At 42.7% G+C, this 14,736-nt stretch overlaps 1 protein-coding gene across 1 annotated transcript; it reads right to left on the bottom strand.

The window, feature by feature from the left end:
* Positions 1–1,294: 1,294 nt before the first annotated feature.
* On the bottom strand, positions 1,295–14,123 carry LOC139221424 (uro-adherence factor A-like). The gene is made up of 10 exons (XM_070853350.1): positions 14,096–14,123; positions 6,654–13,383; positions 6,162–6,255; positions 5,663–5,744; positions 5,467–5,575; positions 5,025–5,156; positions 4,277–4,366; positions 3,656–3,799; positions 2,856–3,040; positions 1,295–2,764 (listed from the first exon to the last, which is right to left on the bottom strand). The coding sequence occupies exons 2-10, from the start codon at positions 13,380–13,382 to the stop codon at positions 2,596–2,598; spliced, it is 7,734 nt and encodes a 2,577-aa protein (XP_070709451.1). The 5' UTR covers position 13,383; positions 14,096–14,123; the 3' UTR covers positions 1,295–2,595.
* Between the last annotated feature and the right edge of the window lie 613 nt (positions 14,124–14,736).

A 14,736-nucleotide genomic window follows, 5' to 3' on the forward strand; every position in this document is an offset into this window, starting at 1 on the left:
TGTGATCAGTTTGTCAGTTTATGCTCCTTGTTTAAAGTAAAATTAGTGAGTGTTTTTGTCGTAACATCTTGATCGTGTATTTGCCATGCACCCTCCAGAGCAGCTCTTTTCTTCTTACAGGTTGTCTGCCAAGAGAACACATGCCCAGAGTATTACTGTAATCTTGTTTTAAAACTCTTAAAACAGATCAGGTACTCACAGATGTCAGGCAACAAGGCCAATCTCCACTGCACTGAGTGAACAGGTCAGTTTGTCCGGTCTGTTCAGGTCAAAACTGTGCTGTTTCTTTTCTTACGGTCAAAAAGCAACTGAATATGACAAAGGTTGTGTGCAGGTTGTAGAAATTGTCAGTAATTACTCAGTCGGATGCTTAAATGTTTTGTATATTGCGTGTCTAAAGTATACATAAGACATCAAGTGATTTTCACCACTAGCTTCTCACCATAGCTCACTACATATTTATCATAAACTAACCTTTGTAGGCAGGATAAATGGTTTAATGGTTTACAATGTGGCAGCTGTGACACTTTTGTCTCTTTAAATTGATGTGTAAGAATAAATTCATGTGTTTACAAATGCTGGTTTTTCTTTTACTTTGTAATGACCGTTAGTTACAGACTGAATTAAATCCAAATCAGCTCCATCAGTCCAAGATTGGAATAAACATACCGTGCTTTTAGTCTCACAGGAAAAATCAGATCGAGATGATCCCAGTGTCAGTAAAAGTCAGCAGGCCAAGGTGACTGCTGGAGATACCTTAGGAAGCTCGGCTCACTTGTTTTCTCCCGCTGATCAGTATCAGAGCTCTGAGGAGGAGCGGAGGCCTCTTGTTTTCTCACTCACTGCCTGAGGAAGTATCCATGTTGTTCTAAGGTTGTTTTGTTTCTCAGAAGTTGCCACCAAGTTAGCCCGTGTTGTGACAGGAGTGTCGAGGAATGCACTAAGAGCGGAGTGTTTACAGCTGCAACTACAAAGAGAAAACATGACAGCCAGACAAGTCCCACATTTGACACTTATCTCAAACATATGCGTTTATATATGCGATTAATAAGTGCAATTTTTATTGGCATTTAACATTTTGGAGATACTGAATAATCTTACATCAAAATAATGCATGGTGAAACCCTTTAGCACACAAACGATTACAGCAATGACCACTAGATGGCAGTGGTGACAAATACAACAATGTCAGACTGAAGAGGGTCTTCCATAGTTCAGGGGTTCAGCAGTAAGTTTAGAGCCCATAATCGCACAGTTACTGATTATTCTGGGAAGAAAACCGAGCGAGCCGAAATGTTTTAAATTGTTTATTATTTAAATAAATATTTACATAACAGCTTCGTATAAATCAAAGTTCTTTTTCTTACACGACACCTTTCTAAACTCAACTGTTTGACGAGAACGAAAGAGAAAATGAGGGATGGATCACGGTGATACTGTAAATCTGTGTTGAGAGGGGCAGAGGTTCATCTCAACCCCTCATGTTGATCACTGAGCAAATATTCCTGTTTGCAAACACAAAGGCTGAACCTGCGTGACATCAAGCAACACTCAAATACGGTTCGACACCTGAGCCTGAAAACCTTGCTCGTCCTTCATTATACGTTTTGTTATAGTATGCATAAATCTACATGATTATTTGATATACATTTTCATTTGTTGTTACTAAGGAATAGGAGGATGATACTCTACACTAACTCAATAAAAAGCCATAACCTATGGCGAGGGAAAAAGAAAAAAACAAATCAACATCTTAAGTCACACATTATTCATTCAGGCACAAACAAAGCAATAGACAGCCTTGGTGAAATTAAAAGACATCACTCGTACAGTATAGGCTACAATGCCCCGCTAAATGGTGTACAGTATATGGCTCAGCTTGGAAAACTAAACATTTCAGGCAAGGTGATCTAAGAAAATTAGAGCACACGATTAAATGCCCAAGCTACAGTTCTAACCCACATTGTTGTCCCTCAATTCACCTGCTTTAGGTGATCAGTTTGAAATGTTACATTAAAACATGACAGTGAAATCTAGGGGGCCAATGTGGAAAAAATGTCAACCTAAAACCGCCCAGTGGGAAACACACAGCATCTCTGTTAACGGTCAATAGATGGACATGATAAAACCCTTCAATGTACACATACTACATCGTGTAAATTACAAAAAAAAATCAAAAACAATGAGGACAAAACTCTAAAATAACCGTTTTATTTGATGCAGTCAGTCGATCTTATGCTTCTCAGGGATCAAAAGGAAAACAATGAAATGCTCTTTGTTTTCTATTGCTGTCAGGTCATGCATGTAAACTCTATATGTCTAATAAAACCAACTGTTAATTAAAAATGTATAAAGAAAATACTCTTTTTTCAAAATACTATTCAGGGAGGGATTAAAGGGTGAATTAATAACATTTTTCAACAACACCTCGTTGTTTTCATCCTGAGATTTAAAACCAATGTGTTTCCTCTCGTAGGAGTAATTTACAAGTTTGTTTTTTTTTTTAAATAAAAAAAGACACTGTTTAGTGACGGTGCATCCCGTTGGGTCAGAGAGCATCTCGGTTAAATCCATTGCTACCTTTCCTGAAGACTGTCATACTGCACCAGTTTTGGGCTGGGACGAGCGTGTCCCACTAACAAAGTTATAAACCAAAAACTGAGAGGTGCCAAAATAATGTGTGGCAAAGAGTTTCCCATCAGGAGTGGGGTCGGAGAAAGCGATCTCATCTTTGCTCAGGTAGGAACCGTACACAAAGTTGTTCCTGTGCAAGAGAACAAAGACAAGTTGAGTGTCGTTCGGTTTGTTGTGAGGTGATATAACATCAAATGGTGGCGGTCTGAAGGCACACTGACCTGAGGCTATCCAGCAGGCGTGAGGCGATGCCCTTGCGCCTCATCATACTGACGACCCAGATGCGGCTGATGCCACAGATGGCAGGCTCCGGTGTGGTGGAGCAGCACCAAGCTCTCTGACGTTCGAACATCACTTTCTCTCCCTCTGAGCCCTCCGGTACGGGCTCCTCGATCACCCTGTACCCCTGTGAGCATTTACTAGGCTCAGTATACTTGTGTAGGAATACTCCAATATTTTCTAATCTGGGCCCTATTTTTATATATATTTCTGGTTCAAAATGACTGATAGATACAAAAATGTTGGAACTGGTCCAGTAAATCTCCTCAGCTGACAGCCAGAAACTGGATGCAATGGCTGTAATGTAATCCTATAAGGTAACTGGGCCCGATAAATGTATGTCCACTAAAAGTGGCTGTTTTTGACTCATATTGTTATTTGAAGTGTCTGACAACATTACGGAAGGGATCCCTACAGAGTTAGACCTATGAGATCCCTTTTACTTAACCAGAAACACCTGTTATAGCTCTCCCTTCAAAGTCGCCAGACTGAAAACAGTAATTTTACCTCATTGAACAAAGTCGTTGCTGGTCTGCTGCTGCCTCAATGGCTTAGTTTGTTCTTATTGTGTGTTAAACAAATATTGACTCCTACTGCAGCCCAGTCTAACGATCGGCATAAAGGTTTAAAGATACAAAAGTTACCTTTTAAACTAATGCAGTCTGCTGTTCTTTGATTTGTTTTATCATAAAAAACATCTGTGAGCAGAAATTTGGGCTGATAGAAGATTGCAGTCTCTTACCTCTTGTATGTGCTCTGCAATAAGGCACCCGCCCACTTTCTTGTCATTGGAGATGAAGAGGAAGGTCTTGGTCTGAGAGGGACACTTGGTCTCCACCTGCTGGAAGCCGAGGTCATTGTCCACCATCTCCCTGATCTCCTCAACCTGAGAAACAAAAGGATTACAAAGAAATAATATGCAGGTGTTTGTCTGCTTAATTTTTCTTTCAGCCAGTTTATAGATGTTTGTAGTCTGAATGTCGTCATATGTGTCATCAATTCCCAGACTGTAAAATATAGGATACTCTTCTTCACTCCATTACAGTGTCCTCAATTTGATTGATTGTGCTGTCCTGTGTTACCTCAGTTGAGTCAAGTTAACTAAACTGAATTTCATGTATACAGCCCAATTCACCAATTTCCTAAAAAGTCCTATAGCATACAGTATATTTGGAATAATAAAACAATAACCGTGTGTTTCTTTTACCATTGTAATTTATCAGAGGGAAGAAGGCAACTACATTTCTACTTACAAAGCACACACACAAAAAACATTTTAATTGGTTTAGTGGAAATGTCCTCATCCCACCAACATTAAATAATCCTTTGATGGCAAAGGTTAGTCTCTGTAAACATGCCGTACCTTCTTCAGAGCATATTTGGGATCATCTGGCAGGACAAGAATGATCTTGCCATCAGGATACTCTCCCAGGATCCTCTCCTTTTTCCATCCCTGTAACAGCAAAAATGGTTTATTTATGGAAGAGGAGCTCGTAAGCAATATTTTCATTGTCCTATGAGCCACTCATGTTCTTTATTTCCTGTGTACGTTAACTTCTTATGTGCAAAAACTTTACAAATATCCCTACCACATTATAATTGATACTCTGACTGTTCAGCAGATATCTTTGCTTCAGACTTTTGGTTCATTAATCCGGTTATATAAAGTGCTGTTATTGTCAGCTATATCTAACACATGTTAAGCTCCATCATTTCATAGCTACATCCTCTTGCATGCTGCTGCAACAACACGGGATAATTGAATGTTAATGAAATGATAGAAATTTGCAAGTGTGTGGAGTATCAGATATCAAAATACTGAACGATGGATACTGGTGCCATCACAAACATCGCAGTTACTGACTCGTTTTTATTAAGTTCTTTTGACTTTAGTGGTGACAGAACAAATCTGTGTCAAACGTGTGCTTCAAAGCCAGTACTGAGGAGGCGCTTCACTCACACTAATACCTGCAGCATGCACCACACACCACACCCTCAGTGTAGTTTTAGAAAAAAACCCACTATACATAGATGCATCTGTGTATCGCCCTTAATGAGTCGATATTGTGAGACAAACAACAGACGTGTCGTTTAAGGAAATTAACTCTCACCACATATTTGACAGCGCTGATGAACTGGTTGTGGAAGAGTAAATGTTGAGATTCATCTTCAGGGTTTGCGGCGGAATAGAGCATCCCACACACACTGCAGGCCACTGCTCCGAAATGCTTCTGTCCTGCATCCTACGAGACAAATAAAACAACGCATCACTCTTTACATCTGAAGACATCCTATAAATAAATACGAGAATTTCTTTAGCTACCCTTGGTGATGGTGAACAGCTCACAAGGCCTCAACCTGCTGTTTCTTTGCTTGCTATTTTCTGATGAACTAAAACAAAAGCAACTTAGATAAAGTCTGATCTCTTATTTTCTTGCTATGCACTGTATAATAAGTGGCAGATGATCTAAAATACTGACTGTAGAAGGACTTGGAGGCACAGAAGGTCTGCAATTTAAACAGGTAGGAAGAGGGAGGTAATAATTCACTCACAATAATGGTTTGGGTGCCGTCTTTGTCAGCCTCCTTTAGTTTCTTGACTTCTTTTTGCAGACAAGCATCAGACAGAGGAGTCCCACCATCTTGCGGCTTCGCTGCTTTCCTGTGATACAAAGCGAACATCACGTTATTTCAGGTTTCTATTGCTACAAGGGAAAACATGTCAAATGACTTAAGAGAAACTTCTTACTCTTGACAAGGTTTTTCAGACGTCTTCTCAGCTGTCGTGGCTGTTCCCGTCTTATTCTCTGGAGACGGATCAGCACCAGTGACTGTAAGAAAAAGTAAGGTTCTGATACACTGGCACAATTTTGTACAAGCAGTCGGAGAAAACATGCCTGCAGTGTCAGAGAAATAATAACGCACGGCCAATTCAAGAATATCACCTCAATTCATTCAGCTCTATGTTGTCAGAAACAACTGTGGCATGATATCCGTTCAACAGTCCTGATAATTAATATCACAATGTATGCTACAGAGCTGTCTGTCAGACATAGAGGAAAGTTTTTCATAGATATTTCATAATCCTGCGATATCAGCGCCAATAATACAAAATGCTTGGGGGCGCAAATGAGAACAACTGCTCATTAAATGATTTTCTGAAGAGAGAATCAGTCATGTATTTAGCAATGTGACAACAACGTGAACACGCTTAAACAAGTCATGCCAACTGCAAAGAATATACATACCTGCAGGCTTTTCTTCATGCTGCTGTGTGCCATCAGACACCCTGGAGCTCTCTTCAGAGGAGGAGGTGGGGGCTGATGAAAGTGGAGCTGTATCCTATGTTTGAGAGAGAAAGAGGGGGGTAAGTAAAATCTTTAGTCAACAATGCCGTTTGGATGAAGGAGTGCATGTGCCAAGGCGTGAGGAAAAAACTATTGAGAGGAAAAAGGGAGATTTTTTATGTCATTATATTGCATTTCGACAATAAAGTTGAAAATTCAGTGTTCGTGACCGGCATGAGAAAAAATAAATCAGAGTTTGTTTTTTTTAAATTTTGCATAAAGTCGAAATGCTGGGATTAAAGTTGAAATAGTTGACATTTTGAGTTTATTCTTGAAATGCCATGAGAAAAAAAAAAAAAAGATCCTCCCCTCATTTCCCCCCTTGTGCCTGGCCTTAATACTCTCCCATATCTTTACAACACACATTGTGGCATTCATTTGTTTTTGAGTTACCTTGCATTTACTCTCTCCAGATGATGGTGGATTTGGGATTTTCTGAGGCACTGAGCCAACATCAACCTTCGGAGGAGCGGCAGCCTTTGTCTCGGATGTGGTCGAAGCAGCCGGCTGAGATGCTGCTGACTGCTTCAGCTGAGCTGTACTTCCACTGCCAGAGGGCTTCACCTGAGGTGAAGCAGAGGCAGCGGGCCTGGGCTGACCTGGAGCTGGAACAGTTTTCAACTGAGGTGTTGTCAAAACAGGGGACAGAGCTTTAGATGACGGAACAGCCTTCGGAGACGCTGCAGCAGCAGCTGTGGCCTTTGGCTGGGCTGTTGTTGCAACAACAGGCTTTGACTGAGCTGTAGCTGCAGCAGTGGGCTTTGACTGACCTGAGATCTGTCCAGCGGGTGTGGTTTGAGCTCTGAGTTTCGCCTGATTGGCTAGATGTAATGAAAGTGTGGGCTTTGACTGAGTTGGGGGTTTAGGTTGAGCTGCAGCATTTGACTGAGCATTTGGTCGTGGTGGCAGCGTGGGCCTTGACTGAGGACTGGGCTTTGTTGGAGCTACTGGTACTGGGTCATCGTCCAGTTCAAAGTCATCAAAGGAATACTTGGGCCTGGGTCTGTATGGCTTGTACTCGACAGGCTTCTGTTTTTGAGCATTAAGTCCGTTGGGCATGGGAGGGGGCACCGCTGGCAGGCTCCTCTTGGCTGCTGATCTGGTCACTTTTGGGGCGGGCCCTGGAGTAGGCGCTGCTTTAGGAGTTTGAGCCTTACTTTGCCTTGTGGACATACGTGTTTCAATAACAGGGGTGACTTCAGTTTTGGCAGGTTCGGGTTTGGTGGGTTCAGTTTCGGAGGCATCGGTTTTTGTAGGTTCAGCATTACTGGTTTCAGCCTTAGGATGGTCATCCTTGGGAACTTCTGCTTTGGGTGTTGCGGGCTTGCTAGCTGAGGAAGGACTTGGGAGAGATGTATTAGATGGACTGGCTGCAGGTGGAGGCGCCGTGGTCACAGGGCTCACTGGAAATGGAGAGGGTGCAGACAGGGGTGCTTGCCAATCTATGTCTGAAAACATCTGATTTGCTTGGTCAGATTTAAGTTTCTTTACGCGTGCCCAAGACATTTTCTCTCTCTGCAGTTCTACCTGTCTGAGTCTTTGATATCTAGTTAGCTTCTTTTTCTCATGGGCCTTTAGTGGCACTGAAACCTGTGTGATGAAGAAACGCCTCTTTGGGGGCTCTTCAGCAGGCTTTGCCTCAGCTGAAGCAGCTGTTGAGGGCTTGGCAGCAGATGCCTTCTCAGCAGGGGACAAAGCAGAGTACCCCTCTGGTCCAGCAGGAGTTGCAACATTAACAGTGTCTGCCTCTTCCGTGTTAACAGGCGGGCTTTCCTTCTTGCTTGCTTCATCCTTGGTTGCGGCTGCCGCTGCTGCTGTGGCGGCGGCGGCGGCAGCGATGGCTGCTGCTGCTGCTGCTGCTGCTGCTGTTGCTGCGGCGGCTGCTGCTGCTGCTTGTTTTTCCTCCTCTATCCTCTTTAACAGCATGCTGTCTGTGGCAATGTCCTCTGCGATTTCCTGACACAAGGCTAAGAGGTTCAGCTGCTGTTTGTTTGCTGTTCTCTTAGAAGCTGCAGCCTTTTGTTCAGCCAGAGCTGCCAGCCGGGCTTTGGTTCTGGCCTGTGTGTTCATCTCTTGTTTCTTGGGTTTTTCTGGCTCCTGTCCCTTTGTATCACCTGCAGTCTTTGCAGCCGTGCTGTTTTGCTTCAAGTTGGCTCCGCAAGTGTCATCTTTATTTTTCTCCTTAACCTCTTTCTTCTGTGTTTCCTGGGGTTTTTCTATGACTGTGATGTCAGTATCTTCCTCATTATCTTCCTCTGCCACTACGATCTCACGACCAATCTCTATTTCCTCCAGAATCTGCACTTCTTGTAGGTCCAAATTACCCTCAGTGTTCTCCATCAGCAGTACACTGCAGTCTTCATTTGTGACTTGAGCATGAGAGTTTGCCATCTCACTTTCAGACATATTAACGTCCATCATGTCGGATGATGACTGCTGGCAATAAGAACTTTGAATAACTTCAACACCTTCCTCAGTTGAAATGTCCGTCCCAAGCCTGAGCTCCTCACTTGATGCCTCGCTTGAATTGGTCACTGTGGCATCTTTAACCTCTTCAGTTGTTTGACATTGCTGCACTTCTGCCTCAGGGAAGACGGTTTGTTGGGAACCATTTAAAATCCTATCACTGTCCGCTTCACCTGCCAAGGCGCTGTCTGGATTCACCTGCTGTGAAAGTGAAACTGACAACCCTGACTCGGCCGCTGCTTGGGTCAGAATATCAAAGTGTATTTGGTTCTCCGGGATTGGTTCCAAGATCACAAACTCACATGTACTATCTGGTATTTCAGCGTTAGCGACAGCTGCAGTGTCCTGCTGCACCTGGTCAGAAACCTCCATGGCACGTGTGCAGTCTGGATACCCATTCCTTTCACTTTTGTCCGTCGCATCTTCTGACTGGCCATCTGGCATGCTGATGTCATCGCTAGAGCTGATTACTGCAACTTGTTTCACATTCACATTCATGTCTTTCTGTTCCAAGTGAGCAGAGACACAACTCTCTGGCACACTGACGCTTTGCACTTCCATTTCAATGTCTTGGCCATCTGAGGCACAAAGTTGTTGCTTAACGTCTTCCTCATTTTCCAGTTGTTGGTTTTCTTCATTAGCAGGCAAATGTCCTTCCATCTGCTGGGTCTCTGTGTTCGTTATGTCCAGTAAAGACACACCAGCGTGGTTCTCTAATGCTGTAGAAATCTCCCTATCATCATTACTCTCTGGGCTACTAATGGGCTCATACACTATCTGGTTTTCAGGAATCTCAACCTCTGACTCTGACTGATCAACCGTCTTAATCTGCTCTTCTGATGCCTGAATTACAACATCAATGTCATCTGGTTGGTCACAAACAAACACTATTACTTCATTGCTTTCAGTTCCTTCTCCATGTCCTTCAGTATTACTGACTGGTTTGTCGGCCTTATCAGAGGAAATGATTACAGGCTCTTCTTTGACCTCATTAATCACTTGCCTCCCCGTTTCCTCTCCTAACGCAGGATCTACCCTTTCTATTGATCCACTTCTTACATCCATATCCGCTTGGATATCCGTGGCACTGGGCGCTGGCTGCATGTTTTCATTACCCTTACTTGCAGAATTAGCAATAGGAAGAGGTTTGTGGATTTCAATTGTTAAGGCCATAGTGGGTTCATCAACTTCCCCGATTCCCTGGTTTTGCTGTTCTGTTGTAGGAGCAGCATTAGAAATCTCCTCTGACGTTGTTGTAGCTTCCACATTTGTTTGAGCCTCTGGAACATTAACATATCCAGCAGTAACCTCCTCTTTGTTTTCCTTATTCTCACAACTTGCAGTCACTAAATCTTTCTGAACTTCTGTGTTGAGTTCACTGACCCCCTGGCTCCCCCAGGTTTGTATTTCCACTGTAGATGGTGGATTAGGAATCTCCTCTGGTGTTGCTGTTGTTTGCACATCCATTTCTATCTGATTCTCAGCGGCATCCACACACTCTGAGATAACCACGTCCTTGTTTTCTTCACTCTCAGTACTGTAAATGATAAAACCTTTTTGTATTTCCATGTCCGTGGAGAGTTCACTGATCTCCTGACCATTGGTGTTTGGTGCTTCTACTGTAGTTGTTGGATTAGAAATGCCCTCTGGTGTTGCTGTTCTTTGCACATCCCTTTCTCTTTGATTCACAGCTGCATTGGCCCATTCTGTGGTTACCTTGTTTTCATTTGTATTACTCGCAGGAGTCTGACTCATGAAACTGACTTGTTGAACTTTATCTGGCATGTTCTCTGCGGGTTTAGTAAATTCTTGGCTCTTCTGGACCTTTGTTTCTACTGTAGGTGCCATGTTAGAGATCTCCTCTGGTGTTGTTTCAGTCTCTATATTCTCTTCATTTAGACTTTTCTGATTTGGGATTTCCACGGGAGGGGCTGGATTACAAATCTGTGATGCTGATATATTCTGCAATTCCATTTTGATTTGATTATCTGGTACTGTCACAGATTCTAAATTCCCTGTGTTTTCATTTTCCATATTTTCAGAATTTTCCACCAGCAGGTCTTTGTGAGCCTGCACAGGTGTGTTTGTAGTACGTTGTTCGCTGCCTTCCTGGCTCGTCTGGCTTTGTATTTCCACTGTAGGTGCAACGTCAGAGATCTCCTCTGATGCCGTTGAAGTCTTTATGTCCACCTCTATTTGAGTCTCAGCAGCAGCAACACATTCGGCATTAACCTGGCCTTCATCAGTGATGCTCTGACAATTTGCAACTGGGCTTATCTGTACTTTATCAGATACGTCTGCGGTGCGTTTACTGGCCTCTGGGCTCTTTTGGCTTTGTTCTTCCACTGTAGATGCAAGATTAGAAATCTCTGATGTCACAGACCGACTCTCAGCCCCACTAGTACATTCAAAGTTCACCTTGTCATCGTTTTCCCTAATTTCAGAGTTTTCAATCATGATATCTCGATGACCCTCGATAGATATGTCTGCAGTAAGTTCACTCACTTCCTGGCTGATCTGGCTTTGTACTTCGAATGTAGGTGCTGCATTAGAGATCTCTGATGTGATTATAGTCTGCATTTCCATTTGGAGTCCACTCACTGGTTCATTAGCACATGCTAAGTCCAGCTTGCCTTCACTTTCCATTATTTTAGAATGTATCTCATGATCCTCATTAAATTCTGTAGATATGTCTGCGGCACGTTCACTGACTCCCTGGTTCTTTCGGCTCTGTGTTTTCACTGTAGTGGCTTGACTAGAAATGTCCTGCTCTGATGTTCCTCTAGCCTGTATTTCCATTTTGATTTGACTATTTGGAGCAGTGGCACATTCAGTGTTCATCTTTTCATTTTCTGCACTTGTAGAATTTCCTTTGTCTTCAACAGGTATTACTGTAGTGTGGTCAATCACTTGGTGGTTCCCCTGGCTTTGTTTATCCTCTTTAGGTATTGAGTCAGACCTCTCCTCTGATGTTATTTTAGTCTGTGTGTCCGTGCCTGTCTGACCCTCTGAGACTGTGACACAATCGGAGAGCACCTCGCTTTGATTTTTCACATGACCAGCCTCATAATCTGGCGTCAATATGTCAGTACAGCTGTCAGTTGTCTTGTCTGTCACGTCTTCACCCAGTTGTAGCTCAGCCAAACACCCTGGACCAGCAACAGTCTGAGTTGACAGGAACTCACCTCCTCTCCTTTCGCTTTCTTCAGACTTTCTGACTATTTTGTTAACGCTGTCACATGAGCTGGTAATAGCATCTGGCACTTCATGGCTCACTCGATCCTGCAGGTGTTCAGATTTTGACTCCTCTTTGAAAGTAACTTGAATTTTGAAACTGAGGTCCGTTTGAGTCTCTGGGTTGCCAACAGACTCTGTTCTTGGTATATTTTGCCCAGTCTGACTCTCAAGATTACTACCTTCTAGCAGGATCTCTTCTGGTGCAGAGTTTGTCTTGCTTGACAATACTTTATCTTCTATACCTTCATCACTACAGCCTGCAGAGGTACTGGCTGCCTCTATCACGCTCTTAACTTCCTTCTCTCCACCCTCACTTTTGCATTTTATGTCCAGTTTTATCTCTTCAGAAACAGACTCTGTGGTCTCCTTTGTTTTAATTTCACTGCTCACATCTGTTTGACTGACAGGAGCTGAGTCTGTTTTTTCATCTGCCCGTCTGTCACCTTCACAGCCTGGCTTTGCCTCTCTCATACTAGAGTATAGTGTTTCCACTGATGGTGCTTGTGTTTCATTATCTGCATCCTTTTGGCTTTTGATGGACTCTGCAAAATACTTCTTTTGATTTTCCCCTGTGTCAGAAATGATGCAAGGAGTACCTGCCGCTGCAGCAGCAGAGTCTAACATTTCTCTACATGATGCTAATTCTTCATTATCTATGAGCTTTTGGCTTTCTAAGTTTTTAAAATCCTCAGTTTTACTTTCATCAGACACTAAATTCTCCTTTGACTCTGCTTGTGTTGCAGAAACTGGAATTTCTTGTCTCTCTCCTTCAATGACAGACTGTGCAGATTGTTTTTCCTCATCCTGATAAGCAACACCCATGCTTGACAAATCTGAAAATCTACCGTAATTGTGGTCCATCTGAACGGGGTCAGCTGGTGCAGACGGTGACCCTTGGCTTGTCTCTTGTGAATCAGACGACAATTCTTCAGCCTTGCGCTTGGCTTTAACTCGATTTGAATACTTTCTGATGCAACGGGCCTTGTCGCCATCATCCCTCTCTCTAAAGAAGTCAGTCTTACTACTATCGCTACTCAATTCATCCTCGGACTCGGTGGAGGCGGTTCGCTTCAGGGAAGCTTTGGAGTTAGATTTCTGTGAGGGAGCTTCTCCGCAGGAGGCACTTGTGGCTTTCAGGAGCTTGGCTTTTTTAGGTGGGTCAGAAATGGTTTTGCTGGAATCCTTTGGAGGGGAACTCTGTTTGGATGACTTGGCTGGTTTATTTCCCCCTTCCGCTGAGGCAGACAGTTTTTTCTTAGTCCGTGGGGCTCCTGTCTTTTCTCGTGTATTTCCTGTTTTAGGGGACCTATCATTGGTAGCTGGTGCAGGTTTGGATGGCAGAGACTCCCCATCCTCATCCAACTTCCTCATCTTGGGCTGAGAATCATGAGGATCTGGTCCTCTCTTTGGGGCTGGCATTCTGTCAAAATATCACACAAAAACAGTTTTATGTAATCACACATAAAAATGATAATGCCATAAAAACACAGCAGACTCAACGTAACTAACCCTTAAATTACTACATAACAAAACTGCCTTGGATTAACACATTTTTTCCTGGCATCCTGTAGTTTATCTTTTCCTCTTGGGTGGAGTAATGACCTGTAATAAACACTCAACTTACACATCTGCGTCCGTATACATGTAAATTTAAGACTAGTGCTACATTAGTATGAACTATAACACTTTCCCAGAAGCATTAACTGTTACCTGGTTCTCCTAACAAGCAACAAGGCAGGCTAACATAAACACAGACAAATCGCAGTTAAACTAGGTGGCTAGCGAGTCACACAACGTACGAGCTACATTTTCTCACCTATTCTCCATCTACATAAATGATCTTATTGACTGTGTAACAGCCGGCAGAGGTTGTTGTCACTATCAGAGGAGCGGGCAGACACAGAAATGGTCAGATAGCTAGCTAGCAGCGGCTAGTGTGCTAGCTGAAGTGCACAGTGGTGGGAGCTAACGTTAGCAGCAGCCAACTCGCAACAAATGAGCGAAACGAGACTCGCTGTTCAAGTCATTAGAAACAGCAGCCAGACAGACGGAGCACAGTCCAGACAGAGGAGTCCTCACGGTACTAGTGTCCGCGACAACATAAAGCCAAGACATTCGTCAATGAAACTCACTTTGATGTTTTCTTTCTCAACAACAGCTGTTTTTTTTTCCTGTGAATAAAAATTAACTGTACTTCCGGAGGGAAACGGCGGATGTGACGTAGCAGCCCTCCAGACACATTAAAAAATACATAGTTTTACTGTTTTTGTTCATAAGAGGAATTAAAACGCACTTAAATGGCATTGTTTTAATGTAAAGGTTCCAGATTTAAACAAATGTATGATTTTTTCTACCTAGTTTGGTATTAAGTTGACTATTAGCTGTATTCATAGACAGTTTGTAATAATATGTATAAGGAAGATCACATAGTAACACATAGAATATATATTTTATACAGGCTTATAGACAGACCTAGATAAAATAATCATTACATGCCAGGTCTCTAAAGTCAGCTCATGTCAGTACTACTAATTAATCAGTATGTGAACTAGTATGTGAATTTAGCCAGTGCTATATTACAAAATATCTAAAACTGGCTCCACATTGATGGACAACAACATCAAAACATTCTTACATGTATTTATTTTACAGTGCCACTCTGCATCGGTACTTTTACTTATGATACTTTTAGGTACATTTTGCTGGTAGTTCCTCTGCACCTTTACTTAAGTAGCATTTTGAATTCAGGGCTTTTGCTTGTAATGGAGTATTT

Source organism: Pempheris klunzingeri, chromosome 21 (genome assembly GCF_042242105.1).
Source record: "Pempheris klunzingeri isolate RE-2024b chromosome 21, fPemKlu1.hap1, whole genome shotgun sequence".
Classification (NCBI taxonomy): Eukaryota; Metazoa; Chordata; class Actinopteri; order Acropomatiformes; family Pempheridae; genus Pempheris; species Pempheris klunzingeri.

Excerpts from the sequence above, each read along its gene's own strand:
- LOC139221424 (XM_070853350.1), bottom strand. The coding sequence starts at position 13,382 with ATGCCAGCCCCAAAGAGAGGACCAGATCCTCATGATTCTCAGCCCAAG. Across the intron at positions 5,576-5,662 it reads TCTGAAAAACCTTGTCAAGA|GAAAGCAGCGAAGCCGCAAG; the intron begins GTAAGAAGTTTC and ends TTTGTATCACAG. Across the intron at positions 4,367-5,024 it reads TCAGCGCTGTCAAATATGTG|GGATGGAAAAAGGAGAGGAT; the intron begins GTGAGAGTTAAT and ends TTGCTGTTACAG.